General features: G+C 44.6%; 2 protein-coding genes across 5 annotated transcripts; one reads left to right on the top strand and one right to left on the bottom strand.

Moving 5' to 3' along the window:
- Nucleotides 1-2,865: 2,865 nt before the first annotated feature.
- LOC100502509 (Mitochondrial carrier protein MTM1) lies at nt 2,866-13,599 on the bottom strand. Of its 4 annotated transcripts, none has more exons than XM_008649562.4 (10): nt 13,104-13,599; nt 12,924-12,998; nt 12,714-12,851; nt 12,554-12,613; nt 11,942-12,112; nt 11,577-11,670; nt 11,348-11,439; nt 11,094-11,243; nt 10,853-10,911; nt 2,866-3,471 (listed from the first exon to the last, which is right to left on the bottom strand). In XM_008649562.4, exons 1-10 carry the CDS (start codon nt 13,341-13,343, stop codon nt 3,342-3,344), a joined length of 1,209 nt encoding a protein of 402 aa, XP_008647784.1. In that variant the 5' UTR covers nt 13,344-13,599; the 3' UTR covers nt 2,866-3,341. The 4 variants fall into 4 exon arrangements, with proteins under 4 accessions (XP_008647784.1, XP_020395078.1, XP_035816079.1 ...); XM_020539489.3 differs by having other exon boundaries at nt 10,853-10,908; XM_035960186.1 differs by having other exon boundaries at nt 10,853-10,908; nt 12,714-12,842.
- On the top strand, nt 7,510-10,474 carry LOC103643308 (uncharacterized). Its single transcript, XM_008666461.3, has 4 exons — nt 7,510-8,275; nt 8,355-9,333; nt 9,405-10,028; nt 10,098-10,474. Exons 2-3 carry the CDS (start codon nt 8,992-8,994, stop codon nt 10,017-10,019), a joined length of 957 nt encoding a protein of 318 aa, XP_008664683.1. The 5' UTR covers nt 7,510-8,275; nt 8,355-8,991; the 3' UTR covers nt 10,020-10,028; nt 10,098-10,474.
- Nucleotides 13,600-17,629: the final 4,030 nt, after the last annotated feature.

Raw genomic sequence — 17,629 nt, 5'->3', positions numbered from 1 at the left:
AAGCGAAGAAATTAACTAGTTCTATCATTTCTAATCAAGCTCCAAGTAGGGATGAAAACGAACGAAAACAGTCGAAAAAACCCCTCACATTTTGGTTACCATTTTTTACTGAAAACGGGAGCGAGAGCGGGAGGAGTATAGCCGAAAACAGAAGGGTTACGGTTACACGAAAACGAATTAAAACAAACAGATGTGCAACAAAAATGGACTGTAATCAGTAGGGTCGTTCCTATGGAAGTGCAACCGGTTCAATAGAACATGGGGCCCAAATTCTAATAGCCCTTAGGGATGAAAACGAATAGGAAAAATCTCGTCCCATCCCGCACAGTATTCTCATATTTTCCCAATCATTTTCGTATTTTCGCGAAAATATGAAAACGATACGAAAACGGGATGAGAACAAACGGAAACGGGTGCGAAAACAATTAAGATTGTTTCTCGTCCCTATTTCCGGTATCCCGTTTTAGTGGGTATTTTCCCATTTTATTCTGGTTTATATTAGCAAGGAAATTAACTTGTCTGGCCCAAAGAGGCCACGCAGGCCAGCCACCGAGCAACAGCAGAGATGAAAACGGTTGAAAACGATCGAAAAACAACTAAATTGTTTTTGTTTTCATATTTTTTTGACGACGAAAACAAACACGGAAACCAACTGTCGAAATACGGGATTGAAATTGTCGATTGTTCAAAAATGATAAACTCTAGTCAGAAAGATAAATATATTGTAGTTTCCATAAAAAACAATGGTTCAAATCACTAGATAACCATCTCTCTTACTTCCTCAAATCCAATAAATAATATTATTTAGATCATCTATCATCTCATCTCTCTCCCACACCTGCAATCTCGCCGCCCCCAACCTCGCTCCCTTCCCTTCACTTATGCCGCTGCCATCGCAGTTGTCAACCCATCCCATCCTATCGTGCCGTCGTCATCGTCGATCTCTCTCCTACTTTTCGTAGAATAGTAGCGTTATCATGAAATATATGGTAGTACGAGAAGTGGAGGTGATTTGCCTGCAGGTTGTACATTGTGCACACAACACACTGCTCACTACGCCTGCTCCCTGCACAACACAGGTACGATTTGATCATTTCTTTATTGGTTCAATTCTTCAATGTTGTCCCTGTTATCTTACGTACACATAGTAATACATGTGCATAATGCAGTGCTTCATATTTCAGAATTCAAGCCATGTCTTCTGCAAATTGGTCTAGAAAATATGACTCGGGTTCTCAAAAGCGTAAAAAGAGGTAAAGAATATAGGAGTTAACTCAATCTCAAAAAAAGCTATGGATAGATATATTAGAAATGTGTTGGGCACCATTTGTAGCACGGGGCATAATCGGACAGTCCGCCATTAGATCAGATCAGGCGGATTAATTCTTATCTTCACGCGAGTTTATCTCTCTAAAATCATGGGAGTTGTTGGAGGACGCATAGAAACGGATCCAGACCCCCCTTATATATTTGAAGATGTACGACCGATTGAAAACCAACAATCAAACCAAAATCAATATATCTTCTGTTCATTTACTTTTGCCCTAAGAGTAGACAGTAACATAGTCTTTTTCACCTCTCTACAACTCTACGTCGTCTGGAGACGTCTTGGGTGGACTGTCGATCCCAAGACAAACCCTAGTATCTCTCATCCCTAACGGGGTCCCTCCTAGAGGGTCAGATCCAGATGTTGTTAGCAAATGTCGCCGCCTCTGCACACACACAGACCGTTTGGCTTGGCGCAAAGAAGACTCAACTCCTGTTGTAGGTCACAGACCGTCCGGCCCTAGGCTACGGACCGTCCGCGCTACCGCAGAGGGCACCGCTGTCGGCACACTTCGCGGCGATTGGCGGCTACATTGACGTCAACATACTTTTTGGCGACTCCGCTGGGACATGCGCGAGGATCCATCAGATTGATTCTCAATGGCCAGTTCAAAGGATAACTCCAATATCTCTCCCAACGACATCATCGAGTCGACTATGGAGACTCTGACAGCTAAAGATCAGCAGGAGTTCAACGAACACAAGGAGCAGCTGATCAAGAAAGCACAGGCGAAATTCCTGGCCAACTTTAAAGTGGACATGAATCACATGGTCGTCTTGCAGCGGGTGACTGATCTTGCTTCGCTCCGACCTACTGCAGCTACCCCAAAGTAAGTGAAACAAACAAAATTCAATCTTTTAGATCTTACATAGATGAGCAACGAGAACAAATGCAATAAATCATATGAGGTATGCAAGATGATTACAAAAGGTTAGCGCGTGCATTTGATAATATGTGGTTGCTAATTTCCCTACACAAGAGGTTGAATCTATAGGGAAAATGCATAATTCATCGGCTGCAAATTGACACGACCATCCCAACCACTTTATGGGATGCCAATGAACACATATTCCGAGCAACCACAATCTTCTGCACAAATCGGAAGTAAATCCAACGATCTACGCACAGACAGATGAATCATGCAGCCTAAACCCTAAACAAAAGCACATAATGACACGGGTTTAGGGTCTACGGATGCCAAGTTGTCAACAAAAAGACTTTCCGTCCTATATTAGTATCCGCTTGTAATTTAAATTTAGAACAGATAAAGTAACAAAATGATATATTTTGGAGTAAACTTCCGTAGCAATTTGAAGGCGTCACATGAGCTGGAGGTCCCCATGCCATTTGCGATCAGAGAGATCCCACAGATACCAAAGGCCATTAGCTGAAAGTCACATGAGCTGAAAGTGCTAGTTTAGGAGCCACAAACAAAACCGGCTCCTCTCCAACCCTCCTCCGGTCCGGTTTTGTGGCTCCCAGACTGTCCTAAAAACTTCCAAGCCACCCGTGCAAAGGTACTTTGCTGCAAACGCTTCTTTAAGCAATATAAACTTTGTTGAACAACGATCGTACACGCATATAACATCTAACCGACAAAATAACCTAGTTGCAAACTTGAAACTAAGACATGGTTGGGAGAAAGCATCAGACTAGGATGTGCAAGATTTCTTCTGTAGTTCCGAGGGTATTATTATTTGATCAGCGTATGCGCTACTACACCTTCAATTACAGAGACTACCTAACAAGTTAAACAAAGCAGCTTCAGATCCGCCCAAACATAAGATTAGGCAATGATCCAAAACCTGCCAGGCAAAACTGATATGTTATCCTCCACCGAGATGGACATTGTCGACGAAAAAGGCTGTTGAGTCGACTGTTGAGCACTCTGATGTTACACCTAGCCCTGACCGTCCAAAAGGTCAGAGTAACGAGGCCTACTTTCGGAAACCGGGGTCGGTGTTGTTTTTACAAAGTGAAAGGGCTTCCATCCCTTTTTCAACTAAAAACTGGATCATGAGGTGTGCCTTTGATGAATAGCATACTTGACAACCTCGTAGAAGGAAACGACGATACCAACTGATGGACCAGCACGTGCAACACGTGGGCCGACGCCGGTGAACAGCCCTTTCAAGCCTCCAGACCTGCCACAGACAACAAAAATATAAGCGAGCAGCAAATCAGTTACGAGTATATTATATATCACCTTTATCTATACCACTATATAATCTATCAGTTAAAACTTTGCAAAACCCACCCAACCCAAAGCACCCCCACGCCCATAACCTCCACTAAATCCAACAAACAAATTACACCTAGACTTAATACACCATCAAAACTAGACCTGTTCAAACGTCGGGTCGGGTTCGAGTCGGGTCAAGGTCGTGGGCCATTTATCATTGCCCATACCCAACCCGTGTCGAGTGTCGGGTTGGCCCGTGTCTCCTGTTTGACGTGTCAGGTCGGGGTTTTTTCAGATTGGATCGGGTTTTTTGGCTTTGGGTCGGGTTTTTTCGGGTTGGGTTAGGTTTTTTGGCTTTGGGTCGGGTTTTTCGGGTTGGGTCGGGTTTTGGGTCAAAAATCATGGCCCGTGAATTATTACGGGTAAAAAACTATGGCCCGTACCCGCCCGTTGCATTGGTCGGGTCGGATCGGGTGGCCTATAATCAGATCTAATCAAAATCAACGGTTCAGATCGCTAGATAACCCCCAAGTTGTAAGACATATCCCTCAGGGTCCGCTGATTTCATGCTCCACAGCAAGCGCGCATTCGTGCCGACATAGCTCAACTTGCGCCAACAGATCCTTGTGTTGGGGCCCATACTGCTAACCATGAAGGATAAATAAGACTCTATAGCGTCTGCTCGTGAATTTCTGCATCTCCGACGATCGAGCACTCATCAAAGACTACGTCTATGTGCGCACCACGTGCAAGCGCAACAAGACGCCGACCTTGTAGTCGATCAGTCTCCTTTAGTCGCACGACGTGTCATCCTAGGTGTGGGCTAAGATCTCGATGGACTTCATTGAGGGCCTCCCAAAGGTCCACGAAAAGTCTGTTGTTCTCAGGATCTGTTTGGTTGGGTTGTGACTGTAAAAAAAGCTATTGTGGGTTGTGAGCTGTGAAAAAAGATGTTGCGAGTTGTGAGCTGTAAATGCTAAAAAAACGTTTGGTGAAAGCCGCTAAAACCACTAAAATTTCTTCCATATATATTTGCACAGTTCCATCCAAAGTCGCTAAAAGCAGGTCCAGAGGTGCTTTCAATTTTCACTGTGCGAAAGCTAACTTTTGGAGAGAAAAAAAACTGCTTCCTAGATTGGGCCGTTTGGTTTGGCTTTTCGCTTTTGGAGGAACAAAAGCCAAACCAAACACACCCTCAACGTCGTCGACCGCTTCTACAAGTACATGCACTTCACCGCCCTCATCCACCCATTGCCCGCGCCTTCTTCGAGGCCATTGTTCATCTGCACGGCTTCCCCACCTCCATCATCATCAACCCCAACCCGGTCTTCACCAGTCACTTGTGGCACGATCTCTCCAAGATGACCAGCGTCAAGCTTCACTTAAGCACGGCGATCCACCCTCTAACAGACGATTAGTCAAAGGTTGTCCACAAAGCGGCTGATTGGTTGGACTGTTGCCCGTGGCCTGCCTCAGGCGAGCATGGCCCGTGCGAAACAGAAGTTTAGCGTACCCGCCCATGCAGCCTGAAGAGATATTTTTTTGCCAGCGTTGCATCTGCCGGTACAACTTGATCTCGTTTTATATGCACTTAACCAAACAAAGGCTAGCGTCGGGTCAACGCACGCGCTCAAACGGGACGGACATGTGCAGCATACCAATCAGAAGGAAAGTGATGGTCATGTATCTCCATTGCGCCACGGGGGACTGTTCGTGCACCTAGATTGACAGGCTTCCTTCGGTAAGGTATTGCTACAATACTTCGCTCCACATGGAGCTACTCAAGTTATTTTGCATGGGATCCTCCGACAACTCCATCACTCATAACGCCCGTACAAGACCAACGACTACGGCCAGTGCCAGAGCATGTGTTGCGCACCCAACTACATCGAGACACCTTGCACGTCCTCTTTTAGTGGTGTGGCCTGCCCAACAACGACACCACTTGGGAGCTACTTTAGCACTTCAAGGACCTCTACCTGAGGTTCATCCCGAGGACGAGCTGCTCGGAGAGGCAAGCAGAGATGTGATGACCGACATCACATATAGGTGTCGAGGCCACGCCGTCAGTTGGGGTGAAATGTCTAGGATTTTCCTTAGATATGTTGCTTTGTTTCCATAAAAATGAATCATGATTGATTCTTGTTAGGGGAGGACAAATACCTCTAAATAGTTTTGGGATAAGACAAGCAAGGCAATTATCTTGTTTGGCCTTAAGGATCGTCTCCCACGTCTCTCCCTCTCTCGCTCGCCCGCTCCATGTGCACTACCACGACTCCTATGCGCCGCCGAGGGCACAAGCCACAGCCATCATACTCGTCCAACCTATGCAATCAGTATCACGATAGGATCCTAGATTGTATCACATAGTCAATGATGAGTTCTAAAAGAATTCTAGTCTCAGGTCAACCTATATGCAAGGTTTTAAAGTCGGCTAGTCGACTCTAGTCGCCTGAGCACCGATAAGGTACTAATCGTGATTGATCGTCGATTTGCTCGATTAGTCAAGCCTAGTCGACTTCTAGTCGTCCTATAGTCGTCCACCTATAACAAGACCATATGCGTGTGTATATCAATATATATATGAATATATATAGTTGTAGCTGCCTAGCTGGACTGCAAGACTGCATGAACTGTATCAGTGTGACTGCCATCGTTCTGGGGCTGGGGCAACACAGATTCTGGAAAGATGACTTCAACATTATTACACCACCTCCTATTCTCATCTGTAGTGGCACAACAATCAAGTGAAGCACAACTCAAGAGGAGGCCAAGGCGGGCAAAATACTGCTCTTTAAGTGGACAGAGAACATTGAACAACCAAAATATCAGAGCAATTACCGTCTTAAGAGGTCCTCAATCCTCATCTCGGTCTCTGAATTCTAAACAGAGGAGTGATCGCCTACTTGCATGTTCAGCCGCTGAACAGACAACAGAGGAGGACGGGAGCGCGCTGGAGAGGGCCTCTGCAGACTATAGTCGCCGCGCGATGGAGGGGGCGTAGTTGCTGCTCGAGCAGAGGGCCACCAGAGCACAACAGGGCGGCAGGAGATGACGGCGTTGGTGATGAAGAAGGGATGACGACACTGGAGAAGGGGTGGCTGCGATGGGGAAGAGTGCACACGCATCAGTGCGTACCGTATTGGTACAGGCATGGGTGTAGGGCAAAATAGTGTTTGTGATGTGTACAGATCGTGGGCCGACCCACATAATATAGGCCGGATTAGTGGCCCAAAATAGGCATAATTAGTCGACCATAACCCCTAGTCGGACGAATAATCGCGATTAGTCGGCGACTAGGATGACTAATCACTACCTAGTCGCTCTAGTCGAGTCAGAGACCCTAATCGAGCTCGGACTAGCGATAAGGCCGACTAATCGTGATTAGTCGGACGACTTTAAAACCTTGCATATATGTCATATACCTAGGGTTTGCAAACTGAGCTATAAAAAGAAATCAATTAGGTGGTTGGCAGCGATTCTATTGGGGCACGGTGGACAACATGGTAAAAGCATGATTCATATACCCAATTGACTAAGGGGATGTTTGGTTTATTGCCTAGGGCGCCACGACCTAAGATTAGGCATGCCACACTGTCTTGGTCATGTGTTTGGTGTTTCCCTAAGGTTAGGCCGCCACAAATTCTTAGGCATGCGCCACACCACTCGCCACACCAAAAATTCGCCACAACTGCGGCGTCCAAATCGAGCGCCTCAACTCTACGCCAGACGCTGCCGCAAAAATCTGCTCGTCGCTGCCACAGGTAACTGGCGATTCCTCTCATCTCTCCTCTGAGTTCGTCGCTCCTGTGCTTGGGTTTTTGAGGGGGGGGGGAGAGAGAAGGCGAGGGACGGTCACCTGGTAGGAGCTGCGCGGCGGCAAAGACGAGGCCATGGTGGGATTACTGGTGGGGATTAGGGGGTATAGCTGCTAGATTTTTCTTGTGCGCGGTGGGGGAGGTGGAGCTTTCTTGGTCGCATGGAACTGGAGTTGTTCCGTTGGTCTGGATCCGTCGCTCCTGCGCATGGTCTGCGCATCTCATGCTTTCTTGGCCTGCGCATGGCCTGCGCATCTCATGGAACTGGAGCTTTCTTGGCCTGCGCATGGTCGCCGCTCCTGTGGCCATCGTGCCTGGGTGCCATGGTCCCTGGGTGGCTGTCGTGCCCCTGGGCGGCCAGGATGCCAGTGCCTGTACCAACTTCTTGGATGCTGATTTCAGGACCAAAATTGATGTATTGTGTTAGCTGTTTCAGGGCCAAGACTCATGTAATGTGTAGCTGTTTTTAGGACAAAAAACTCATGTACTGTGTTGCTGTTTTGTGGACCAAAATTCATGTAATATGTTGCTGTTTTCGAGTACTATTTCAGATTGCTTTTATTTCAATTGTTGCAGCTAGACAACATGATTTTTTTGCTACAATAGATTTCTAGTTACAGTATAGCATATTTAGTAGGAGACCATCATTAATATTTTCATCATCTTTTTTAGGGACTTGTTGCAAGCTGAGGGCACTAGGAGACCATCATTAATGTTGTTAGAAATGTATTGGAGCACTAGATGGCACACATATACCAGCATGGGTTCCTATTTATATGCAAGATAGGTTCAGGGGTAGAAAACACTACCCAACACAGAATGTATTAGCTGCGGTGGACTTTGATCTTAGGTTTACGTATGTGTTGGCTGGATGGGAAGGATCAGCTCATGATTCCTTTGTGCTCCAAGACGCATTGTCACGCCCTTCGGGCTTAAAAATTCTTGAAGGTATTAGTAAAGTCATAAATATATATATCATATTTTCTCTTTTAAATGCATAGCTAATTATAGTAAAATCCAATTGTAGGTCATTACTTTCTAGCTGATGCTGGTTATGCAGCAAGACCTGGTATACTACCCCCGTACCGTGGTGTTCGGTACCATCTTAAGGAGTTTCAGGGTACTAGACGACCAGAAAATCCAAAGGAAGTGTTCAACCTACGTCACTCATCTCTTAGAACAACAATTGAACGGGCATTTGGCACACTTAAAAATAGATTTAAGATACTAACAAGTCAACCATTCTTCCCTTTGAAAACTCAAGTGAAGATAGTTTTGGCTTGTTGTGCATTACATAACTTTATAATAGATGATGGTCCTGATATTTATGTATATGATGATGAGACCTGGTTTCAAAGCCTTCCAAGAAGCAATCGTTCCCATGTTGACATGAATAGAGACAACCAACAATGGGCTAACATGCGTGATCAGTTAGCTCAACAGATGTGGGACGATTTGGATCACAATTGATGTATTTGTGTGGCTGCTTTGTAGTAATGTATTTCAGACCTATTTTTTGTATTGTGTCGTTGTTTGTATTGTTGTTTTGGACCTTAAGCAGTTGTTTTGTATTGATATTAAGACCTAAAGTGCCTATTTTGTTATTGATATTTCCAATCTTAAGTGGTTAGTTTATACTGCTACTATATTGTTGATGCCCACAGATGGGCAAAGGGAAGGATAAGGTTGACGGTGACAACTGTACTCGTGAGAGGACCATTCTATGGGATGAGGATCAAACAAAGTTCATGCTTGGTTGGTACATGGACTTCATAAAGGATCAACATGCCGGTTTTAAGGTTAAAAAACAGCACCACTTTAAGTGTGCAGAATCATTGAATAGACAATTCAATATGGGGGTAACAGCAACTCAAGTGGAGAGACATTTTAGGCATTACAAAGAAAATTGGAAGTTCATTGCAACAGCCTTAAACAAGAGTGGTAACACTTTTGACACAACAAGGTCTATGGTAATCATATCAGAATCAGAGAAGGAAAAACTAAAGGTATTCTGTTTTAATTTTATTTTCACAGCATGGTCCATGAATATTACTAACAAACATATAACCGGATGCAGGATAGAGCAAGGAGGCTCCTTTCAAAGCCCATCAAATTCTTCAATGAAATGCAGGAGTTATTCCTTGACAGTAGTGCTGATGGATCTCTTGCCATGGATGCTACTACTTGCCTAAATGAAAGTCAACCTGTCGATGATAATGATAATGATGATGACATATGCAATGATGTCTCCAACTATGGTCAACCTGAGGATGACCTAGGTGATGACTCTGACACTTTACCATCTCCTAAAATTCCATCTCAAGTTATCGATCAGAGCTCATCTAGCTCTGGAATCAAGCGTCCAAGAGGAGATGCCATACCAGTCAAAAGAGATGTGAGACCACGGAGCCGCATGGCAAAGATAGGAGATGAAATCAACACTACTTTGATGGATCTCCGGAACGAACTTAAACAACCACCACCTCCACCTATTATACCTTCTTTGAACTCTGATGCCGAATTATGGCAAAGGCTTGAAAAAATGACATTGACTACTGATCAAAAACTGATAGTTGGGACATTTCTAGCATCAAAGGATCAAAAGGGCATGCGTGGTTTCTTATCCGCTTCAGCTGAAACAACATTTCAGTCATGGGTATTCAAGTTTTTGAGTGATTCAACACTACTGTGAAGTGATTAGGTGATTCACATATCATTAGTTTTATTGTTTCAACTTGTACTTAGCTGATATGTTTTGCACTTGTTTTAGGCTCAACCAGGTACTCTTTTGTGGATGGAAGGGTGGTGTTGTTGGCTGGCTGTTTTGGTGTGAATTCCTTAGGTGGTTGCCTGTTATTTTGCTCAGTGGCCAGGTGATGTTTATGGCGGTGGTGATGCCTGATTCTTTTGCACGTCTTCTAAGCTGATCAATAAGGCTTAAGGAGATAGATGGTGCTGCTCATAGCTGAATGTTTAGCACCATTATATATACATATTTGTGTGTGTATTGTAATAGCAACTACCTCAGACTGTTTCGAATCTATTTTAGACCTATTAATCAGCTGTAATGAACATGTTGTGGAGCTATTATGAACTGATTATTAGCTTATCATGCGCATGTGATTATAGTGGTGTAAGTTTTTTATATTCTTATATATGTGTTCATGTGATGCACCTGTTTAGTTTATGTGGCGTGAATGGAGTTTGGTGAACAACCAAACAGCTGCCACACATTGACATGTATGCCTAAGTTTAGGCGTGGCAATAATCCAAACAAGTGCCACAGTTTTTAAAGTCAAGCCTAATCTTAGGCGAACACATGAACCAAACACAAGCTAAGCTAAGGCAGATTAGGCAAGCCACAAATGTGGCAGCTAACTAAGCTTAGGCGTGGCATCCTAGGCATAGAACCAAACATGCCCTAAATCATTAGTGTTCAAAACTGAAACCAACACAACCACAATAACAAATGTACAGCTCATTGAGCATGCTACTTTATCTTTTGGGAATGAGGAATTTCCTTACCTCCATATCTCAGTTAACGTTTGCCTTGTAGTCATCCTCATTGCCTTTTCAGTATCCTTCTGAAATTTAAACAGGAAGGAACAAAAAATAGAAACACGAAAAAGAAATGGCAATAAATTAAAAAAAATAGAAAGAGGGACAAGAAATGGCAATATATGTAGAGTATGCTCGCATAAGGAACAGGTAACAGGTGAAAAATAATGGAACGTGAAGTATACAGAGTACCAAATAATACACAAACCTCTATCTGTCTCCTTGTTTTTGCAACATCCAACGGGCATGTAGCACCAGCAGCAAGACTGCCTGCTACAAAACCAGCAGCAAAATTTGCACCCAATACACTGGCTGCATTGCCGTCTTCTCCAAGAAGACCAAGCAGTTGTCTTCGAATCTGCACATGGTGTTAGCAAAGTGAGATCGATGTCATGGAACTCTGGAAGTGATGCATGGATTTAACAAATAGGAGTTTCCATGACCAAGAAGGCAGAAACTTACAGGCTCAAGAGTTGACCAGCATATAGCGGAGAAAGGAACATCTCGAGCCAGTTGTGCACCCACCCCAGTCCACAGAACACGATAATTTTGTACTGTTTCACCAATCAAAACAATAAGCCGTTAGAACAAAGACAAGAATACGGGAAGTTGACAAGTGCCAAAATGGCAAAGATACGACATGTCATCCAAAAAAGATATGAAGATACAGAAACAGTTAAAACCAACATACCATTCTGACTAGAACCTGCAAGTGGTGGGAGAACACCAACCAAGGTTTTCCACATTCCAGGAGGCTTTAATCCAGGACGAAACTCTTTATATGCCTGTTACCATAGACTAGTGACTACTTGATATTTTGATTTCAAATGGAGGAGAAAGAGTTACACAAGACTAACTTGTTTACAGAAACGATGATCTGAGATGAATGCATTATAAGACATAACTAAACTATAAACTATATATAAGGCAGAAAAGTTACATAAGACTAACTTGTGTGCAGAAATGATGATCTGAGATGAATGTGTTATAAGACATAGCTATAAACTATATATATGGCATGAACCCACATACAAAACACTTCACATGGAGATGTACCTGCATACGCGTCCTTGCCAACTCAATTGGAGAACAAGCAATGCATGCTAACGAACGTGCAACTGATCCTGCTACTAGTGGGGCATATGGTGTCAAGCCAGGAGCATTACTTCTTGTGAAATCCTCAATGCCGTTGCGGAATATATCATAACAAGGCAAGTATATCCCAACCTGTTCGTGATCAAAGAAATTAGTAACAGGTGCGATTGGTTTAAACATGCAAAGTGATATGGATTTAATATTACGTTGTACAAAAGGGAAAAATAGAAAAATGGAGATGTCAAATTATACAGAATTGCTGGGAGGGATATGGTTAAAAACTCAAGTACTCAACACAAATTATAATACTACAGGCCTCAGTTAGACAGGTGCAACTTAGTCCAAGAGGTAAACCCCATAAAGCTTCTTCTACAAACAATGAAACATACATATCTCATCATACAAAAAACAAAATAAAGTGATTTTGTTTTCAAAGCTAAGTGAACATTATATGAATACTTCAGATAGCACAAATTGAAGCTACTAAATAGATGTTCTGCAAGCAACAGAGCAGTATAGAACATTTAAAAACAAGATAATGACCACAAAAATGGAGTGTAGCAGATAACTTACAGTGGGTACAGCTAATGCTAAGCCTGCATTTGTTCCTCTCCATAGTCTACTGAAACCCTCCTAAAACAACCAATTAAGCACTGCTGTGAGTTTATCTGTCCATCATATACTGCCACTTGCTTAAAAGACGAGGTACCAAAAAGAATGAACACTTAGCTACCTGTCTAACCACTTTCAAGAATACATCAAGTGTTCCCTTGTACTGGAAGCAATCAGGAGGACAAACTGGCTCACTTCCTAGTAAGAGACCACGTGTGCATGAAGGAGAACATCTGAATTCAGACAGGATCTGGAAACACTGAAAACACATCAGCAGCAATCCTCAAGTCTAATAAACTTGAAGCAGGACAGAATGAACCGGATTTCTCACTGCATCGGGGCCGAGCGCCGCCATCTGGGCAGGCTGGTGGTACAGCACCCCTGCGGCCTGAGCCTGCAGCCTCGTCTGCATCGACACAGGAAACGCATTAGACGCCGAAGCGAACGCATAACACTCCACTCCCGTGGGAGGAGAGGCCTGCATGAGTGAAGGAGTGCCCCGGGAACCGACCTTGGCAACATCGAGAGGGTTGACGATGATAGCTGAGACGAAGGCGGCGCCGGCGGCGGAGAGCGCGCGCTCGAACAACCCAAGCTGCTGGTCCGCCCCCGCGGCCGGAGCGGGACCCGAGGAGGAGTGAGGTGGAGAGGGCGAGCCCTGGTGCGAAGGCGTTACGCCGCCAGAGAGGTCGACCCGCGCGGCGGCGGCGGTCATCCAGGTGGGGAGGGAGCCCCTAGAGCAGCCCACCATGGCGCCGGCCTGGCTCAGAAACCCTAGGCCACGTCCGCTCCTGTCTCGATCAAGGATTCTGCCGGCGTAGGTGGCGGTGCTGCCGCGGCTGTGGACCTGTGGTCCCTCTTCACCTCTAGAAGACTCCTGGAATAGAGGAGGCGTGGCGGGCGGAACCGCGGGAGGGAGAGGGAGAAGACTTTGGTGTCGCTTTCTAGAGAAGTCCTGTGATGGCGTTAGGTTTCCTTTTTCTCGTGTGGAGAGGTTGTGTTGTCGTGTGTTGATTTCCATCTTCGGTTTCGACAAAACAAAAACGCTTTTGAATTCCTACGACTGTTCTATTCTCACAAGTCAGACTTGTCAATTTGATATCTTATTAAATTACATGTACCAATCAATTTAATCTAAACGATTAAATTGATAAAAAATAACTATTCATTTATCTTGTATTCCAATAACATAAATCTTCAACTAGGGATGAAAACGAATGGGTCGACGAGATAAACCTCTATCTCGTTCTCTTATTTCACGTCTTATTTAAAAAATGGGATTAGAAACAGGGCCATTGAAAATAGATAAAAAATGAAATTAGTGGGGTGATGAAAATGAACAAAACCAACGAGACAAATAGATAACGAGTCAAAATCGAACGTACATGCGAAAATATCATTGCATAGAGTACAAAAATAAAGTGGTATTGCAATCAATTAAGGCATCTCATCTAGACATGAAAGCAATATATTATAATATACATTGTCAAAGAAAAAAATAGTTATGATTTAGTTTGTTGTGACGCGACATAGGCATCTATAATTTATTTATTATATTATGTAAAACAAGATAATATATACGAATAAAAATGAAATATGTCGACTAAAAAAGAAAAACCGAAAACGGTCAGAAGGTAATTATATTCTCAATTGTTGTACACAGTAAAAACAAAGCAACACAATATTAAGAAGGTAGTTAATCTTCGTCCACAAACAGTTATCCCTTCGAAATAACTCCTTCGGGGACAAAGGTTGAGATTTTGATCGAATAAATCATACAGAGGTATAAAAGTAAATATACAAGGAATGTAGAGGGGTCAAACATATTAACTCATCTTCAATGTCTTAACATTCCATTTCTCCCCTTTCATATAATGCATTTACAATCGTACATTCGGCTCTATGGAGTGAGTTAGAGCAAAGGAGCTTCAAAGAAAGGAAAAGAAGAAACAATTATCCAGCTCCCCTAAAAGGTGCTTATGCAGGGCACTATTCATCTATTTATAAAGAAAAGTACAGCTTCGTATGAAATTATAAATATGTCCACAAAGCCGATACATATGATTTTTAAAATAATGCGAGGGCAATATTGTCTTCTGCCTTTAGTGCTTCGGCCACATAATCATGTGGACACCTTCTCCTGGCTTCGTCGGTCATCTGTCCTTGTTTTTTTGTTGTCATGACGAAGCTGACATCTTCGTCTTTCTCTACACATCCTGCTCCGAAGGCATCCTAGCGTCGAAGCTCCTGCAATACTTGAGGATATGTTTGTCGGTGTTTTGGGTCCGATCGCACACCCGGGGTTGCCCCTCTAGGTGTTTTAGGAGTAGGACGGTGTCGCCGACTGTAGCAAAATGGTTCGTGCCAGATGCACGAGGGACAATGGACAATGTTTACAGGTTTGGGCCGCTTAGAGATGTGTAACACCCTACGTCCTGGTGAGTATGCTTTGTGTAATGGGTTACAAGGTAGCTCTCTAAAGCGAGAACGTGGGGAGTTGGGGTGGATGGCTGAGTGATGGTATCGATCGTTCTGAAGGGGTGCCCCCTAGGCCTTATATATTCGACCGTGGGGCGATACACGTGGATATGATAACAATGTGCACCTAAAAGATAGTGAACTGTTTGAGTCTATCTTCCTATGATTCTGCCGACCTATCCTCGCCTGGTTCCGCTGCATGGGGCTCCAGCGCGGGAAAGTCGGATCTTCTGTCGTGGTCGCTTGCTCAACGCTGTGGGGTCGTCCGGGTTTGCGCCAACCCGGCCTTATGTCGATCTGCTTCACTGGTCGTTCCTCCCCAGGCCCATGAAGGAGTGACCTCACGAGCTATTAGGCCCTTGGGCCTTTCGTGAGGTCTTTTATCCTCCCAGTGGACCCGGGGGATATCTGTCCCCCACAAGCCCCCGATCTTCGGGCTGATTTTGAGATAATCAGCCCAAAGATCCTAGGTCCAGCTTGCGGTCTTTGTTTGTGATAAGAAATGCTTTCCAAGCAGTCTGGTAAAAATGATTTTTTACTGTCTCCTTCTGCTTTGATCACTCGTAAACTGGAGCTTTGTTTCATGCTTGTGCCTTAGAGGTCGGCATTTTAAATTGTAGGACCCTAAACTTCATTGGGTGCACCGGGTGTAGCCCCCGAGCTTCGAGTAGATTTTGGAAAATAATCTGCTCGAAGATCTTCATCAGAAATTATTTTTATTTTACTCTTGTACTTTGGTTGAGGGCCAGCCTTGTCTTTAATCTTGTCTTATGCCTTAGAAGTCGGCACTATCTTGACTTGAAATGGTAATTCATGGGGTGCACCGAAGGTGCACCCAATGCGTGTAGCCCCTGAGCTTCGAGTGGATTTTTGAGGATAATCCACTCGAAGGTCTTCCTTTCGTGTCTTTTTGTTGGAGGTTATCTTTTCTGCCTTAGAAGTCGGCATTATGTCATCCACATTATGCTTTAGAGGTCAGCATTATGTCATCAATATTATGCTTCAGAGGTCAGCATGTATTTTGTCTTTTGCAGCCGAGTTCGCGATCCGCCCATATCTTGCTAGGTGGTGCAATTTATTTGCTCTGCGACTGATTGGGCATTTGATGGACGTTCCCTGGCTAGTCTTCACGTCGCTTCTGTCGGTTAGATTTTGTACTTCCCCGGCTATATTTGGCTTTCCTCTGATACTTACTGATATCTCATTTTTGTCTTGAGGTATTCATTACATGCCCTGCACGGATGTGGCAGTTTTGAAAAATATACTGATAATTCCTGGGCGTCCCCCCCAATGGGTGTGGACAAGGGACGGTTTGGTACGCTGAGTATTTTAGCCGGCTGCTTCTGAGTAGTAATGTGATGCGACAGCGGGCGTAATCATATCATCCACGCTGTTGACTGGAGTCCCAATGGGTGTTGCGTTGCGTGAAACGGCGTCAGCCGCCTGACGTGTCTTCAGACGGGTTGAAGTGTGTATTGAATGCTTCGCGACTGTTCAGTGACCGTGGTTGGAGGTGATCGGTTGCCTTCTTCTTCTATAAATAATGCCTTTGTCTCTCCGGTTTTTTCACATCTCTTGCTGTTCTCTGCTGTTTGCTTTCTTCTTCTTTCTTTACTTCCACCATGGGCAAGAACAACAAGCGCAAGCGTGAGCCGACTCCTCCATCAGAGGACTTCGGTAACTCGAAGTACTTAGAGGAGGAGTTCTCCTCTGAGTCCGAGGGGTCTCCGGCTTCCATCCCTCTGCGTGAGTCGTCTGACGATTCAGACGACTCCCAGGGGCTTGCGGCGGAGGTCTGGACTTACATCCGGACCGTCGAGCGCTCCGGGCTCGAGGGCTCGGATGAGTCGGAGTACTCCTCGGACGAGGAGGACTCATCTGAGGAGGACGGTGGCGGCGATGGCGAGGACGACGACGACGACGACGGCGACGACGAAGGCGGTGGCGGCGATGACGGTGACGGCGGCGGCAGGGGCGACAGCAGCGGCAGCAAGGATGGCGACGGCGGCAGCAGCAGGGGCGGCAGCGGCGGCGGCGGCAGCAACAAGGGCAGCAACAAGGCCAGTGGCTAAATGCCACTGGTTTTTAGATATTAGTATAGATTAGAAGTAGTATAGTGAAATAATGTAGTAGTATTAGTAGTGTAGAGTAGTATAGTGTAGCGTAGTAGTAGTAGTAGGGAAGTATCAACTCATAATGATTTGATTTGTAAGTATTGTTACTTCCCTTTAATGAAGAATGATGTTGCCTTCTCTGTGCCGATTGTTTTGCTTCGTAATCAGTTAATTTTTGCCGTGATATTCACTGCCCATGATGTTCTCTATCTGTTATGTTTGTAGCATAACTTAGAGTTCTTGAATCATTCCTCCGCCCACCTTATTTGTGAAGTTGATTCTCTTGGAATAGTAAGTAAATAACTCGGGCATCATATCGACGCTTTTAGAGGTAGCTGCCGAGTGACTTGAAGACGACGTCGGAGTTTTAGAGATAACTGTCGAGCGACTAAAGACGACGTCAGCGTGTTAGAGGTAACTGTCGAGCGACTGAACACGATGTCGG

This window comes from Zea mays, chromosome 1, assembly GCF_902167145.1.
Source record: "Zea mays cultivar B73 chromosome 1, Zm-B73-REFERENCE-NAM-5.0, whole genome shotgun sequence".
In the NCBI taxonomy this organism is placed as follows: Eukaryota; Viridiplantae; Streptophyta; class Magnoliopsida; order Poales; family Poaceae; genus Zea; species Zea mays.
The sequence above is the reverse complement of the archived record's forward strand: the minus strand, read 5'-3'. Positions and strand labels throughout refer to the sequence as shown.

Excerpts from the sequence above, each read along its gene's own strand:
- LOC100502509 (XM_008649562.4), bottom strand. The coding sequence starts at position 13,343 with ATGGTGGGCTGCTCTAGGGGCTCCCTCCCCACCTGGATGACCGCCGCC. Across the intron at positions 12,852-12,923 it reads CGGCGCTCGGCCCCGATGCA|TGTTTCCAGATCCTGTCTGA; the intron begins GTGAGAAATCCG and ends ATGTGTTTTCAG. Across the intron at positions 11,244-11,347 it reads GCTGGTCAACTCTTGAGCCT|ATTCGAAGACAACTGCTTGG; the intron begins GTAAGTTTCTGC and ends CACCATGTGCAG.
- LOC103643308 (XM_008666461.3), top strand. The coding sequence starts at position 8,992 with ATGGGCAAAGGGAAGGATAAGGTTGACGGTGACAACTGTACTCGTGAG. Across the intron at positions 9,334-9,404 it reads CAGAGAAGGAAAAACTAAAG|GATAGAGCAAGGAGGCTCCT; the intron begins GTATTCTGTTTT and ends AACCGGATGCAG.